Source organism: Channa argus, chromosome 16 (assembly GCF_033026475.1).
Source record: "Channa argus isolate prfri chromosome 16, Channa argus male v1.0, whole genome shotgun sequence".
Classification (NCBI taxonomy): domain Eukaryota; kingdom Metazoa; phylum Chordata; class Actinopteri; order Anabantiformes; family Channidae; genus Channa; species Channa argus.
In genome coordinates this window covers 15,586,654-15,601,949 of record NC_090212.1, presented here as the reverse complement: position 1 = coordinate 15,601,949, position 15,296 = coordinate 15,586,654, and the positions used below count along the sequence as shown (strand labels likewise).

General features: G+C 39.7%; 1 protein-coding gene across 3 annotated transcripts; it reads left to right on the top strand.

Moving 5' to 3' along the window:
- Positions 1 to 22: 22 nt before the first annotated feature.
- LOC137100929 (serine/threonine-protein kinase PAK 2-like) lies at positions 23 to 14,775 on the top strand. 3 transcript variants are annotated; one of them, XM_067478620.1, is made up of 15 exons: positions 23 to 162; positions 4,674 to 4,867; positions 4,976 to 5,082; positions 5,508 to 5,655; positions 5,752 to 5,768; positions 5,876 to 5,986; positions 6,177 to 6,300; positions 6,399 to 6,462; positions 6,638 to 6,686; positions 7,344 to 7,456; positions 7,565 to 7,682; positions 9,343 to 9,442; positions 9,597 to 9,793; positions 10,671 to 10,808; positions 12,208 to 14,775. In XM_067478620.1, the coding sequence occupies exons 2-15, from the start codon at positions 4,690 to 4,692 to the stop codon at positions 12,292 to 12,294; spliced, it is 1,551 nt and encodes a 516-aa protein (XP_067334721.1). In that variant the 5' UTR covers positions 23 to 162; positions 4,674 to 4,689; the 3' UTR covers positions 12,295 to 14,775. The 3 variants fall into 3 exon arrangements, with proteins under 3 accessions (XP_067334721.1, XP_067334723.1, XP_067334724.1); XM_067478622.1 differs by lacking the exon at positions 23 to 162 and adding an exon at positions 2,780 to 2,930; XM_067478623.1 differs by lacking the exon at positions 23 to 162 and adding an exon at positions 4,291 to 4,443.
- Positions 14,776 to 15,296: the final 521 nt, after the last annotated feature.

The following is a 15,296-nucleotide window of genomic DNA, read 5'->3' as shown; positions in this document are numbered from 1 at the left end:
AGATAAGGCTTCAAAGCGCCGTGTGTTCAAACCATTTAGATCTGCTCACCTCCGGGAACATTTGTTAAATCAGTGTCAAATCTGGGCTTTGAACGGACTAAAACGGGGTGGAGCTTCGGGAGTTTGGCTGGAGTGTTGAGTTTTTGCGGTTGACAGTAACCGGTGAGTTTAGTTGTTTTTTTTAACTACTGTCACTCCGAGGCTTGTTTTACACACAGATTCGCGGTAGTTTGAAACAGTAATCGGCACACTAAGCAATAAGATTGAGTGTCATGTGCTTCCATAATTGTGGAGGAGACACTTTTCCTGCCTGTGAAGACGATGAAAACAAAGCGCAGCATACAAAGCTCAGCTACTAGCATTACTGGGATTTGCGGCTCACTTCCTTCTAAATTTAAACCAAAGTAATAACAGTCTACAAGGGCACTGTAGTATTGTAATAACATGTGACGGTGATGCAAAACATCTGCTAACGGAGTTTGGTCTGTATGACTTAAACGAAACTGAAATATGATTTACTCAAACAACACTGTGTGTTCCATACAACAGCATACACGCACTATAATGTATGTCCATGTTTCAGGTTTTCAGCTTTTGTTCAGTTACTTAGATCTGAAAACGCTTACTTGATTTGTTGTTCTGCACCTATTATAATAAATATTTAATGCAAATGTTTCACGAAACCTATTTGGATTCATGTTTTATTGGAAGAGTCAGACTTATGAACTTATATCTTTAAAATCTTGACCATAGCGATGCCTGTGAAAGCTACATACCAAATGAACACACTGTGATTTCTCACTAAACAAATTGTTCATGTACTTGACCACTAAATCTAACAGACTCTAATGTGAGTTGTGAGCCTTGTTTTGTAGCTGCTCCAGATTACAGAGTCAAGTTCAAACAGCAGCATGGGGCTTCAGTTTGCCAGGCTGGTTGATTTTGATCGGTCATGATGTTGACACAGGGGTGAGGCAGCTGTTTGAATAACAGGATAAGGTGTTCAGCGTGGGTGTGCAGCTGGGCAGTGTGTTTATGCTTCATTCACTACCAGACCCGTAGTTAGTGACTCAAGTTGAGGAGCTCACACTCTCTTACATATACATGCATACATGTTGTCACATTTGACTGTGTGAATGAATGGGGGTGGAAATGGGAAGTGTGTGTTTTTGTGTGTGTGGGTGTGCGCGCGCGTGTGTGTGTGTGTGTGAACCTCATCACTCCTTCCAGGAAGTTCTCCGCAGTATTTCCTTTTATAGAAGACGAATACAAAAGGCTTGCTGTCCACTTCCTGTAAACAGTTATGTGGCTGTGTTTTGTGCTAGTCGGTTTGGCCCTGTGAACCTCTGGGGCTTGGGAAGTTCCAAGATGAGGAAGTGGGCTTCCCCTGACATTGCCCAACCAAAGGGAATAGAAAGTTCTCCTATGCAGCGAGAGAGTGGATAATGACTAATAGAAGTGAGAAATGGCAGAGGGATGTGACATATTTTAGGGTACAGTGAGGATGAAAAGGACTCACTTGGAAGTAATAAAATACAGTTAGTAACCAAGAATGCAGAATAATTTTGACGTTCTAAAACAACTGATTAGTTGATTAACAGAAAAAAACACCTGTCAGCTGTCATTTACACACTAAGCAGAGCAACATTCGCATTAATTCGAAGCTGTGCAAGCCCAATGTTCACTCTCCTGTTTACTCTGCTTTGGTCTCCATTCACTGTGCTGATTATTGTTTTTAAAATACCTTGACTGAATTAAAAAAATAGCCAGCACTGGCTAAAAGTGACCCTAATGAGAATGGAGCAAAACCGTCCAACAGGCCACCAAACCAACACCATAAGGTTAAGGTTGGGCAGACAGGTTGGCAAATGCAGCATCTGGTGATCATCTCAATGAGCAGCCAATTTCACATACTTATTTGCTCTCGTGTAGCATGACATGACATCGTGTGACATTTTGAGCAGGGAACTATTGTATATGAGATTATAAACTTTCTTTTGGCTGTTTTTATTAGTCTACTTTGTGCTGCTATGGACACATGCCATTTGGTGCCAAAAGGTATTGAGGTTCACTTCCTAGCCAGAGTTTGAGAAAAGGCAGAAAGTTTAAACATATATATAGGAAATTAATATCGTTTAGATTCTGTCTTATCTTGGTTATACCTTCTGGTTAAGAAAAGCTTTTGAGCGGCTGGCTGTAGTTACCCACTTACTGTACAAGTAAGTCAGCAGACAGTTGTCAGATATCTTCCACTCATGTAGTAGTGCTAAGGTGTGGGCAAGTATACAAAAACACAGATCCATGTAGCCTGCAGCACTGATATCTGCACCTGCCAAATCACCTCAAAGCCTTGGCTACTGTGGCTACTGTGCTCAGTAAGTATAGACTGAAGCTACATACAAGATGCTCAGGAGGTCACAATAGAGCCTCTGTTAGCAGTATATTTTAATGTCGGGAATGTGTGTGTGTGCGAGAGAGATAGGCCTGCATAAGGAGGAGCCTTGTGTGTGTCTATGTGTGTGTGTTTGTGCATGTGTGATAGAAAGAGAGAACATGCCTGCTGCAACCCTGCAGCTATGGAATTCCTGCTGAGAGACAACTTGTCTCAGCCTGGCCAGCCAGCACCCAGTATTCAGTCCGCACACAAACGTAGACTTACACACACAAACTGAATTTGAAAACACCCTTTAAAGCTGGTGTGGGTCTAATTTTATCTTGCTGGGGCAAGAATACACTTGTCCCATCCAAGGTTGCAGAGGAATGAGGCAGCCAGCTAAGACCTGCCCAGAGAAAGGCGAGAAGAGAAGTACAAAAACCATGAGACATGAGTAGTCAAATAAGCACTAGATAGGTAGGTGCTGACACTGCTGGAAATACAACAGTTTCCGTTTACCTGGTCTTCTGTGAGACACAGAAGAGACGACAAACAGGTGAGTACTTAATTATTAGCATATTGATAGGTGGACAAGGTCTTTCTGATGTCTTTATAATCATCAATTTTTGGATTAAAGTTTGAAAAGCTACTAGAGAGAATACACAACCATCCTGTGATTCAGAATTACAGCACATTAGACTCTAGCAGTGCTAGCTGGGGTACCTTCTATCATGAAGCCTGAGGATTACTGTACAGGGGTGAGTGTTTCACACATTGTACAGAAAACCAAAAAAATGTAGCACTGAATCCAGTTGGGGCTGATGAGCCTGTGGCTGTTACACAGTACAAATCAGATTGTGTGAAATGGCCTTTTTTTTTTTTTTTATCACTTTAATTGGTGTGCATGTGTATATCGGTTTTTGTGTTGAGGAAGTCTGCACCAAGATATCCTCAAAGCTTTGTTCTGATTTGATTAATTATGTGGTACTTAGGATCAGAAGTTAATCAGGTCAGCAGAGCTGTTCATGTGTGAAGAAGAGTTGAAAGACTTACGTACCTGAGCCACGTTTGGCACTCGGGTGTAACGGGCGCTATGTCACTCGTGGTCAGACAGAGGAAGTGAGGAAACCTTTGTTTGCTTCCTGTTTCCTGTCTGTGATGTCACCAAAAATGCAGGCTGCAGCACAGAGTTGCTCAAACTGCTTGCTCTGCAAGAGTGTAAGGTGCTTTTTGTGGTTGGATATAATGTGTGTGCTTGTGTCTGAGTCTACAATTGTGAGTCTGCATTTTCAGTTTTCACTGTATTAAGGTATTGCGCAGAACTGGATAACAGTCTGTTTCTGGTTGTAGAGGAAGTACTCAGATCCCTCTGTGAAAATGCCAATATAACCATCTTAAACTACCTGTAAATGACCTTCATTCAGGCACTATGAACAAAAAAAGCACAGAAATATTGTCAGGTCAATGTAGTGAAAATATAAAAAACAAAAGTACTCATTGTCCAGAATATTTACAATGAAAAAGACAAGTGCAATATATGCTGTCCACCCTTTTAATATAAAAAAAACTTAAAGTTAAAAGAACACCATCACCTTTATGACTGAAGGAGTTACTGCTGTAGTGTTGTTTGTTTTCTGTAAAATCACATTCTAAAAGGACAGATAAGTGATAGAAAGTGTGTGGTAAGAAGTGCCATATCTTCCTGTAAAGAGTGCACGAGTATTAAATTGCATTAATGGATATACTGGAGTTAAATATATATGTAGAGTACTTGACGGTTGGCTGCATCATGTTTCTGAGTTTCGCACTCAGTTCTCCTTCTTACTGCTTGGCTGTTTGCTCTTCTCCCTTTTACTCCAGTTGTCACGACATTCTTACGCACTCGCTTGTAGACCAGCTTCTCTTTCTCTCTCTGTCTCACTGCCTCCTTTCCTTCCTCATACATTTATAACCGTGAACAAGCCTCGACACGTCACTTTGCCCATTGAGCATTGCTTCCTGGATACATTCTCTGTTCCCTTTGCTCCAACACTCAGTGCTGGTCCACTGATTGGGGCACGGATGGATCGGTAAGTTCGGCGTGCGCTTTCTTTGACGGGCTGTGCAGTTGTTTTTTCTTTGTGTATTGCGAACTGAACTTTGATTTGCAGCTGTTCTTCGCTAGCATTTTGAGCTAACGTAATGCTTTGAGTAGCATTGTGAAATGTTAAAAAACAGGAAGAGGTGAGCTCAGCGTGCAAGAGTCTTACTATATTTCTTATACACATTTTAATTCATGCACCTCATTGCACCTCTGCAGGTACACGTTTGTGTAGATGTGTGACAGCGGTGTGTGTGAGGACAAGCCCCCCGCCCCCCCTGTCAGGATGAGCAGCCAAGGAGGAGGTACCAAAGACCCTCAGTCAGCCAATCACAGCTCTCGGCCACTGCCTTCTGTACCAGAAGAGAAGAAGCCCAGGAACAAGATCATCTCCATGTTTGCCTACGAAAAAGGTGCGAGATTTGTGAAAAATGACATAGATCCACGGACACACATAAAGTAAAAGTCCATATGATTAACACTGGACGACCAGCACATTGACCCCTGATTTCTGCCTGCAGGCAGCAAAAAGAAGGATCGGGATAAGGATAGGCCTGAGATCTCCTCCCCGTCTGACTTTGAACACACCATCCATGTGGGTTTTGATGCCGTCACTGGAGAGTTCACTGTAAGTATCTGACCTTAATACTCTGCAGCGCGTTTGTTATCATTGTTGACATTCACAGACTTTTATTTGGTTGCACCCGCATTTGGTAAAACCATCCCTAAATATGTGTATACTATATATTTTTCTTCAGCTAGTAGTTACCACTTTCAAGAATCAAGTTTGTTTTTGGGGAACAAATGGAGATTTGGGGAACTGAAAAGACAAGTTTGCCTGTTGTGATGTCAAGTGTGTGTGTGTGCGAATCAACATTGCACATGTACCTTAAGCCCATGTATATTACCCTTCAACTTTTGAAAGTTGATGCCCGGGTACAGGACTTTTACATATCCCATTTGGATGCATCAGTGTTTGAAGTTGCTTGTGTTTCTTTTATGGGTAGATCTCTGTATATGGTTTTCAGTGTGCCTTCATGTGTGTTTGTCCAGGGCATGCCGGAGCAGTGGGCCCGTCTCCTTCAAACTTCTAACATCAGTAAATCTGAACAGAAACAGAATCCTCAGGCTGTTCTTGACATTCTCAAATTCTATGATTCTACCAGTGGAAAACAGAAATACCTCAGTTTTTCTGCCTCAGGTCAGTTTTCTTTTCCTCAGCAGATAATTACAAATTATAGTCTAGATATGCACACTCACTCCTCAATCCTTACGTTGTCTTGTTTGTCTCTTTCAGACAAAGACTCGCAGTCGGTGAGTAGTTCCAGTCATTGTTTCCGCTCTCATACATAGCACTACCTTAAATATATTCAGCAAATTTTTAACTGTTCTGTTATATTTACATGTGTTTGGTCTTGCAGCCGGGCAAGAAGGGTACAGTGACCACCCCAACAGGTGGCAAGGATGGTGATGATGACGATGATGATACACCACCCCCGATTGTGGCACCGCGACCTGAGCACACAAAATCAGTAAGTGGTGCTGAAAAGATTGTGACCTTTTGTTCTTTTTTCAACATGAAAATATATTTGTACTTCTTTGTTAGAAAATGTAAAGCCAGTAAGGTATGCTGATACTTTTTAAATTTTATTTTGGGCATTTTTTTGATGATTCAAGGTGATTCAAGATCCGTATTCCTAAAATTCTTTCCTGTGTTGTCAGGTGTACACGAGATCAGTGATAGATCCACTTCCATCTTCAGAAACAGACGGCGCATCTAAGGCAGCTGACAAACAGAAAAAGAAGGGAGGCAAGATGACAGATGAGGAGATCATGGAGAAACTAAGTATAAAAAACACACACTCAAATTACACATTGTTGTCATAGCCTCATCTGGTTTTGGCACCGGTACAGCTGACCTTTCAATTTTACTGTGACTCTTAGGAACTATTGTTAGTGTTGGAGATCCTAAGAAGAAATACACTCGCTATGAGAAGATTGGCCAGGGGTGAGTCAGAATACATGATACTGACATTTGGTAGAAATTTTTTTTGGTGGGTTTAAGGATTCTAACTGGACAAAAAAGGTAGGGTACTGAACACTCAACTGTGAAGGATGGACTATCAAAACATAGTTGCAATAGTAGGAGGAAAACTGAGAACTCACTGTTTTTTCACTTTCAGGGCATCAGGCACGGTTTACACAGCCATAGATGTTGCCACAGGACAAGAGGTAGGGAACTTTATCTTGTGATTCTACCACCTTAAAACCCACAACATTTTTACCTCAAGCTCATGACAAGGTTAGACATAGCTGTGGAAAAATCTTTTCCTGTGAATTTGAAATGATTGCTTCCCGGAAATCGGTTACTCTATTCCTAGGATTCCCAGAATCAGACAGAAATGTGGATTATTAAATACAAAAATGTGTTTATAAACTCTATTGTCAAAATGACAACATGAGAAAATAATCTCATTATATTGTCTTAACATTCCTAGTTTAAATATGTCAAATTATCTAAGAGAATTGATGTATTGCTCCTGTGTTTGAGTAATGGTAATTGATTTAGTGAAGGAGACTTGATCTTGCAGGTTTGATTAAGCCAGTCTAAGCACCTGCAGAGTAGGTTACAAATTTTGCTCTGTGCTTTGCAATATTTAACTACACTTAGATGAACCATTAGCTGCAGATGTGCAAATCTCTATTTGTCTGTGTTTTGTGTCTGTGTACATTCAGTCTTATTTTAGTATCCAAATTTCAGGGAGCTAAAGTATACTGTTAGCTGTTAGCTGAGTAAGTAGCATTGCAGGTTCGTTAAATAGAACTGTTTACCCAGAAAGACTTGTGTGCATCTGTGGTCCAACATTAAGAATATGTTGTGTTTTGCAGGTGGCCATTAAACAGATCAACTTGCAGAAGCAGCCAAAGAAAGAGCTAATTATCAATGAGATCCTGGTCATGAAGGAGATGAAGAATCCCAACATTGTCAATTTCTTAGACAGGTAACGTTGAAATAACACACACTGTACACACAATCATACAGACCACACCCACAAATACCTCAGTGTGAGTTGACTGCTTTTTGAATCTATGTGTTTGGGTATTTTTAGTTTCCTTGTAGGAGACGAGCTTTATGTGGTGATGGAATACTTGGCTGGTGGCTCCCTAACTGATGTTGTAACGGAGACGTGCATGGACGAGGCTCAGATTGCTGCTGTTTGCAGAGAGGTATTCTTCTTAGACAACTCATCATAGGAAACACTTGATTAGCATAGACCAAAATCAAAAATAGACCATTTCCTCTATGAATCCCTATTAGAAGTTTTCCCTTTTAGCACTAGGGACACAAGCATTCTTGTGTTAGCTTGGCAAATAATTCTCTAATGTGGAGAATATGTAGGTTGGTTCCAGATGTGTCCCACTTGAAGGTACAGTGCATTTAGAAAGTTTTAGACCCCTTCATATTTTTTAATGTTATGTTATGTTATGTTGCAGCCTGATATTACAGTTGTTTGAATTCTTTTCTTTTTTTTTTCATTAATCTACACTTTGTAGCCCGTAATGGCAAAGTGAAAACATTTTCTCAAGCTCAGTCAGGTTAGAGGGGGAACATTAATGGACAGCCAGGTCTCTCCAGAGATGGGTATATAGGGTTGTGGGCTCTGACTGAGCCACTCTAGGACATTCAAAGAGATGTCCCTCAACAACTCCTGTGTTGTCTCGGCTGTTTGCATGGGATTGTTGGCCAGCTGCATAGCAGCTCCCCCATCGGTGTAGGAGTGTGTGTTTGTGTGTGTGTGTGTCTGTACGATTGTGAGTATGAATGGGTGAATGAGAAGCAGTGGAAAGCGCTTTGAGTGCCAATAGGTAGAAAAGCGCTATATAAGTGCAGACCATTTACCATTGTCCTTTTGGAAGGTGAACCTTTGGCCTAGTCTGAGATCCTGAGCTCTGTGGAACAGGTTTTCACCCCCACAGCTTTATGCTTCCACAATAATGCTTCACTGTAAATGGTATTGGGCAAGTGATGAGCTGGCCTGGTTTCCTCCAGTCATACCGTTTAGAATTGAGGCCAAAAGGTTCAATCTGGGTCTCATCAGACCACAAAATGTTGATCCTCACAGCATGAGAGTCCTTCAGATGCTTTTACCTGTTTGCACTTATGTGACATTGTCCCAGCTCCACACAGGATCTCTGGAGCTCAATCGAAGTGACCATCAGGTTCTTGGTCACCTCTTTTACTTCAGCCCAGATTTTTCAGCTAAGCCGGGCGACCATTTCTCGAAGGAGCCATGTTTGTTCCAAACATATTCAATTTTAAAGAATAAGGAGGCCACTGTGCTCTTGGGATGGTGCAGAGCAGCAGAAATTGTTTGTAGCCTTCCCCAGATATGTGCCTTGTAACGATCCTGTTTCTGAGCTCTGTACACAGTTCTTTTGACCTCTGTTCTGATACAGTATGCATTTTCTGCTTTGAGGCCTTCTATACAGAGCTGTGTGCCTTTCCAAATCATGTCCATTTAAATGTAATTTACTACAGGGGGACTCCAGTCAAGGTTTAGATACATGTCAGCAACGATCTAGAGAAATGAAAGGCCCTTAAACTAAATTTTGATTGTTGTTTCAAAGGGTTAATGTGATATTTCAGTTATTCCTTTTTCATTCATTTGCAAACATTTCTGAAATTCAGTTTTCACTACAATTGTAGTATCAGGCGGTGAAGTGAAGGCACGTGAAGTCTGAAAGCTTTCTGAATCCGGGTCCACTTTCAGTGGGATTGTTAGGAGACATTTCCTGACATAACATCTCAGAAATGAGGCTCATACCTCTTTGTATTTCAAAATATAAATATATATAAATAATGTAATTCGTTATTTTCTTTGTGCAGGTCCTTCAGGCTCTGGAGTTTCTTCATGCCAACCAGGTCATCCACAGAGACATTAAGAGTGACAATGTACTTTTGGGGATGGACGGATCAGTCAAACTCAGTAAGGAAGAGCAAACATAAACATGCACAAATCTACAAAGACATATTGTACTGCACATATGTGACTAAATAACATATATTTCAGTTTGCATGTGCAGTTTTGTAGGGACAATAAAGTATGTGATTTCAACACATATTTTTTTCTCACTTTGCAGCGGACTTTGGCTTCTGTGCCCAGATTACTCCAGAGCAGAGCAAACGCAGCACAATGGTAGGGACCCCATACTGGATGGCTCCAGAGGTAGTGACCAGGAAAGCCTATGGACCCAAAGTGGACATTTGGTCTCTGGGGATTATGGCCATTGAGATGGTGGAAGGAGAGCCTCCATATCTTAATGAGAACCCTCTCAGGGTGAGTGTATGCTGTGATGAGCAGGCAGCTGGCTAGTTGGGTGTTTGTGTGTGTGTTTTCTGTCTTTAGTAGCTGCGTTTTTAGTGACTATTTTTCAGTATATCTGTTAATTTAAAACAAAGTACAACTTCCAAATATAGGAAAGCAACATTACTGAATTACTTGTTTTATCTTAGCAACAGTTAATAATATTTCATTCAGAACTATAAACTGCAGAGCAACAGAAATAATTTACACTTTGAATGCTCGTGCTCGTTTAACATTTAGCATTTTTGCCATCCTCACAGCCTACCTTAATAATTGCTAAAGTGCTTGGTCAGTCAGTTCTTTGGTCTGTTTACTGCTTTGATGCAGGTTGAAAAGTGTCATATGTTGGAAATTTTCAATGTTGGAAAATTAAGATTCTGTGTAATGTACAGATTTCAATGAAATTGGGTACGATCATCCATTTTGGCACCGGAATAAATTGTTATCACTAAGTTTGTTTCACTCTAGCACCACCATCTGTTCAAAATGTGTGTTCATCTTTAATTCTTATCAGCCCTGAATGTAGTGTTAAGCATTAATTAGCAAATATTATTATGTGAATATGATAATGCCAGCATGTCATCATCATCATATCATTTTTATGGTGAGCATGTTATCATGTTGACTATAACATTTATCTCAAAACATCACTGTCATCTAGTAGCCTGCTAGCATGGCTGTGTTGATTCCAACACTGGTTTTGTATCAGCATCACTATGGCATGTTTAGAATTAGCAAAAGTTATGTAAATGGCATTTATGATCTTCATTAGAAAAACCTTTTAAAATGTTGGAGATGAGTGAGTGACCATTTAGAAATAATTCTTACCATGCTATTGTGCTGGTTTTAGGCATTGTATTTAATCGCCACCAATGGGACTCCAGAGCTGCAGAGTCCAGAGAAGCTTTCTCCTGTCTTCAGATCCTTCTTGTCCCGCTGTCTGGAGATGGAGGTGGAGAAACGAGGATCAGGCAAAGAACTGCTGCAGGTACATCTAGCCTACCAACTCACCATCAGTCTGCTTCTGCTCCTATTTGTGGGGATTGGTTGGATTTTACCAAATCAACATCTAATTGATTCTACTTATTGAAGTCAAATCCTTTTGAATACCCTGTTGAATTTTTATAGGTAGTTTTTGGGGAATGAAAACATCTGTTAGTTGGATGAAATGGTGATTCCTTTGCTATGATAGAGAGAACTGGGTTGAATATTTGGAAGGCTATTTTGCAGTTGTAGCTGTAGAAGATAAAATAAAAAGAGCGAAAATAATCCCCTGGATAGGTTGCCAGCCTATCTCAGAGCCAACACAGGCAGGCATACACAGACAACCATTCATACTCTCGGGCAGTTTAGAGTCATCAATTAAGTTTAATATGCACGTTTTTGGACTGTGGAGAAACCAATGCAAGCATGGGGAGGACATGCAAACGCCACACAGAAAGGCTGCAGCACTTACCACTCCACCACTGTGCTGCCCTAGCAAACCTGAGCCAGTTTCCCTTACTTTTAAGTAATATTTGTGTTAGGAGAGGACAACTGCACCAAATGCACTGAACAAGATTCAGTGTAGAAGATGCTGAATCAGAAATCTTTATGTTATGCCTAAAAAATGAATAAGAAACATATACAGAGCAGCTTTTACTGTCTGTTTTATTTGTTTCACATTTGGGAAATGTACCTATTCATCCTCTTAGCGAGAATTCGATGAGAACACCGCATGTCTGAGTCGTAAAAATGTCGCTGCATAGAGTCAGTAGCTGATTTGCTTAACTTAACTTAGAACTAGGCCATTTACTTCGTTTACACCTGCAATGTCCTTCAGATAAACCACCATAAAATAGCACAAAGTTGTTTGTACGTTTAGCTTATTATATGTTTTTGTATCGATAAAAGACTTAAGATATATGTTTATTAGTGAGTTGTAGAGGGGCTGTTAGTTGATTTTGTTACATTTGTGCAGGCAGTCCAGCTCTTTTGACCATTTCCAGCATGTGTGTTACGCTAAGATATCCTATTGGTGGCTAAAATATGATCATATCTCATTATTCAATCATAATATCAATATCTCACCTAATGCTGAGCAAGAAAGCAAACATGCAGGCATGCATGCTCAAAGTGGTTCTTTAAATGTTTTATCCTTTAATGTAAAAATAATTAAAATGGTCCGTTGCAGTTTTCAACAATCCCAAACCTGAAAGACATAAAATATAGGATCACATGGGAAAAGAAAGCGGGTAATCTTCCAAACTAACAAAAGAATTTGGACTTTAGGCTTTATAATGATGCACATTTAGAGTTGTAAAGTATTTTCTCAGGAGCTTGATCGTGAAAATGAAGTTTATCACTCAGTTTATATCATATGTATGCATTTTTCTGTCTGTGTGTAGCATCCATTCCTGAAGTTGGCCAAACCTCTGTCCAGCCTCACCCCGCTCATCCTGGCTGCTAAGGAGGCCATGAGGAGCAACCGCTAAATCCCAGTCTCAAAAGACTATAAGAACAAGCGCCAATGACGTCCAGCTTCTTTCAGTGATCTGCCCGTGATTACCATCGGCCTGCTACTGTTTAGTTTTTATTTTTTTTCCAAAGGGTTATTTAAATTCCTCTACACTCCTCCCATTGTTGCTGTACTGAAGCCTTATCTATTTTACCTCTGTGCCTTGTTCCAAAGCTGCATTCAGCCAAAATGTGTTTTCTTTTTGTCACAACCCTTGCACGTGTATGTTGTTGACACTGGATACCACAGGATACATAACTGGAAAGCAGGATCTTTGTTGCAAAAGTTCTTTGCACACTTGAGCCGTATTTTTAAAAGTACCTTTCTTACTAGTAGGTTGTCCTACTAAAGGTTCCCTGCCAAAGTTTCCCGTTGAAGGACATGGGTCAGGTTTTTTAATCTTTATCTTAAAACAACCTTCAGGTGCTCAAATGAACAGTAAAAGAGGTCTTGTTGTAATCATTCCCCCTGTCCAAGAAAATATTTTATCCCCTGTCCTTGTTTTGTGCATAATAGCATATTTGAAGCCCAAAATGAGGCTTAAATATTGTGAGTTTCTACTATTCATATGTTTTAAAACATACTTGAGAAATGTGAACGAGTCCTTTTAGGATCTGTTCACCAAACGTCTGATAACAGCTTTTACTCAGACTATTACGATCATAGCTGTGTCCCAGTTCCATACTAAAAGCAGGGTGTGTAGTTGTACTAAAGACTTAACACAATAGACTGTATAAATTTCTTAGTGTACCTTTGGTAAATATTACTCTAACATTGCAATGCACAAGAGAAATTGAGGACGCAGCTCCAGAAACACCCTACGAAACAAAAAGTAGCTATAAAATTCTTGCTTTTCTTTTCTGTGTCGTTATTACTGATTGATTGGCATCTGATGGTACAAAGATTGCAAAATTTTCTGTTGGTAGGAAAATGTAAAGTGTGTTGATTTCTTCTATACTAACTGCGTGAACAGTGGGCTATAGGGATAAATGTATTGTTTATTGTGTGTAGAGATCTTGTATATATATGGAATTGGGACAAAGCATGAAAGAATGAGCAGACACCCAAAATTAGTATACAGGAGCAAAAATGAAGATAGATAACTACAACAAGGCCTATTTAGTTCTTCAGCAACTCAAAATGCATTTATCCAGCTGGTGGACATGACAATCCATAATTTCTGATGTAAATTGACAGGATTAGCAATTACAAGTGTATTATACAAATCCTTTTAATTCATAACTTGCAGCAGACAGTGATATCATCTCCCCTGCACTGCATTCTGTAAGTTAGAAACTTCAACCTGAACCTTTTACATCTGGGTTCTCGGGTTGTCACCGCTATGGTACATGGGCCAGCAACTTCAGAAGCAGCATGGAAAACTACAGTATGCTAAAACTGTGCCATCCGGCGGCCCACATGGCACAGTTCAGTCTTTGTGCCGTGAAAAAGCCATAACAGTGTCCTTGTTTTACCCACTGAATATTAAACCATTCCAGGGAGGTGGTGGGATTGAAGTAGTAAGTTTTTCTTTTCTTTTTTTTGCGTTCAGAGTTTAATTTAATGTTGATGGATGAAACACTGTCCACATAAACCATCTCCTGGTTGTTTAGAAAACACTCATCAACCCAGCTACCTAACTGTATGCAGGCTCTTCGACAAGCTGTGCAAACCCATCTGAACACTGAGATGTTTACTGCATGAAAATGCTCGGGCTTTGCATATCTCCACATTTTTCTCAGTATGATGTTTTCAACTAGATGCTCTGTTTGTGTCTATCTTTTTGCCTGACTGTCAGTGTGTGTTCAGGTTTGACACAAATACTGTATAACATTGTGCCTTAACGTGTTGAACTGGAGGAAGCCTTTTTTGTATATTGCGTATTGGTAATGTCCTGTATTTTTAAATGGCTCAAATAGTTATAAGTATGTATATCATTATTTTATATTTTAAGTAAGACAACAGAAGACCATCTTGTTGTTTTTATTTTCAGCATGCCTTTGTGTACAAATTCATCCTCAGTTTCCTGAAATGTGCATTTATAGACTGCAAAATGTAAATCTAGCCAGGACTGGATCAGTCAGCATTTGAAGATGGCGATTTGTTTCAACCTGTGTGGAGTACCAAATATGTTAGGTTTATACCTCATATTACAGAATGTGGAGACAATCACTGGAAAGTATTTAAGCATTGGAATAAATGTGCCTTTTTTGCTGATGCAAAATGAAACAAAACAACGTATATGGTACTCAGCGGGTTGACACAAATACTCAGCACTTACAAATGCTAATAACACGCTGGAATCCACTATCATGTGGCTTTTGATTGGAACACATTCCATTGAAATTTCATGGGTAATATACCAGACAGTTTGAAATTTCTGTGTTTATTATGAAACAGTTTCTGGCTTTGAATAAAATTCCCACATAAATTATTATTAAAAGTGGACCTAAAGAGACCTGTGTCTGGATTACACTTATTGTTGGAATTTTAGTGAAATAATTGGAATGAGTTTACTTTTTTTTGTTTTTGACACAAGAGGGCAGTATTCACCATCATTTGGCAGAAGCACTATGCCGTTAGCCACCAAGACACCAGATCTTCTGCCAGGTATTACATATTGTTTTTCTTAAACAACCTGGCTTTTTGCTAATGGGAATCAGGCCCTATTTAGGGCGAGATACTATGATACTGAAATAATTTATGGTGTAGCAAATGCATAAACGTGTTTCTGTAACTACTCAAATGTTTTATTTTATTTTTTTGCAAGATTGTCAGACAAAATAAGTTGTGTGTGTGTGTGTGTGTATATATATATATAAATCAAATTTGATATTGATAATGTGCAATTTGTATTTGCAAATTAGCACTTAACACCAAAAATAGAAGATGAAAATAACATAGGCTCAAGAATTGAACATACATTTTTGAACTAATGAAAGCAATTATGGAAAAGTTTGGGGAACACCAATGGTATCA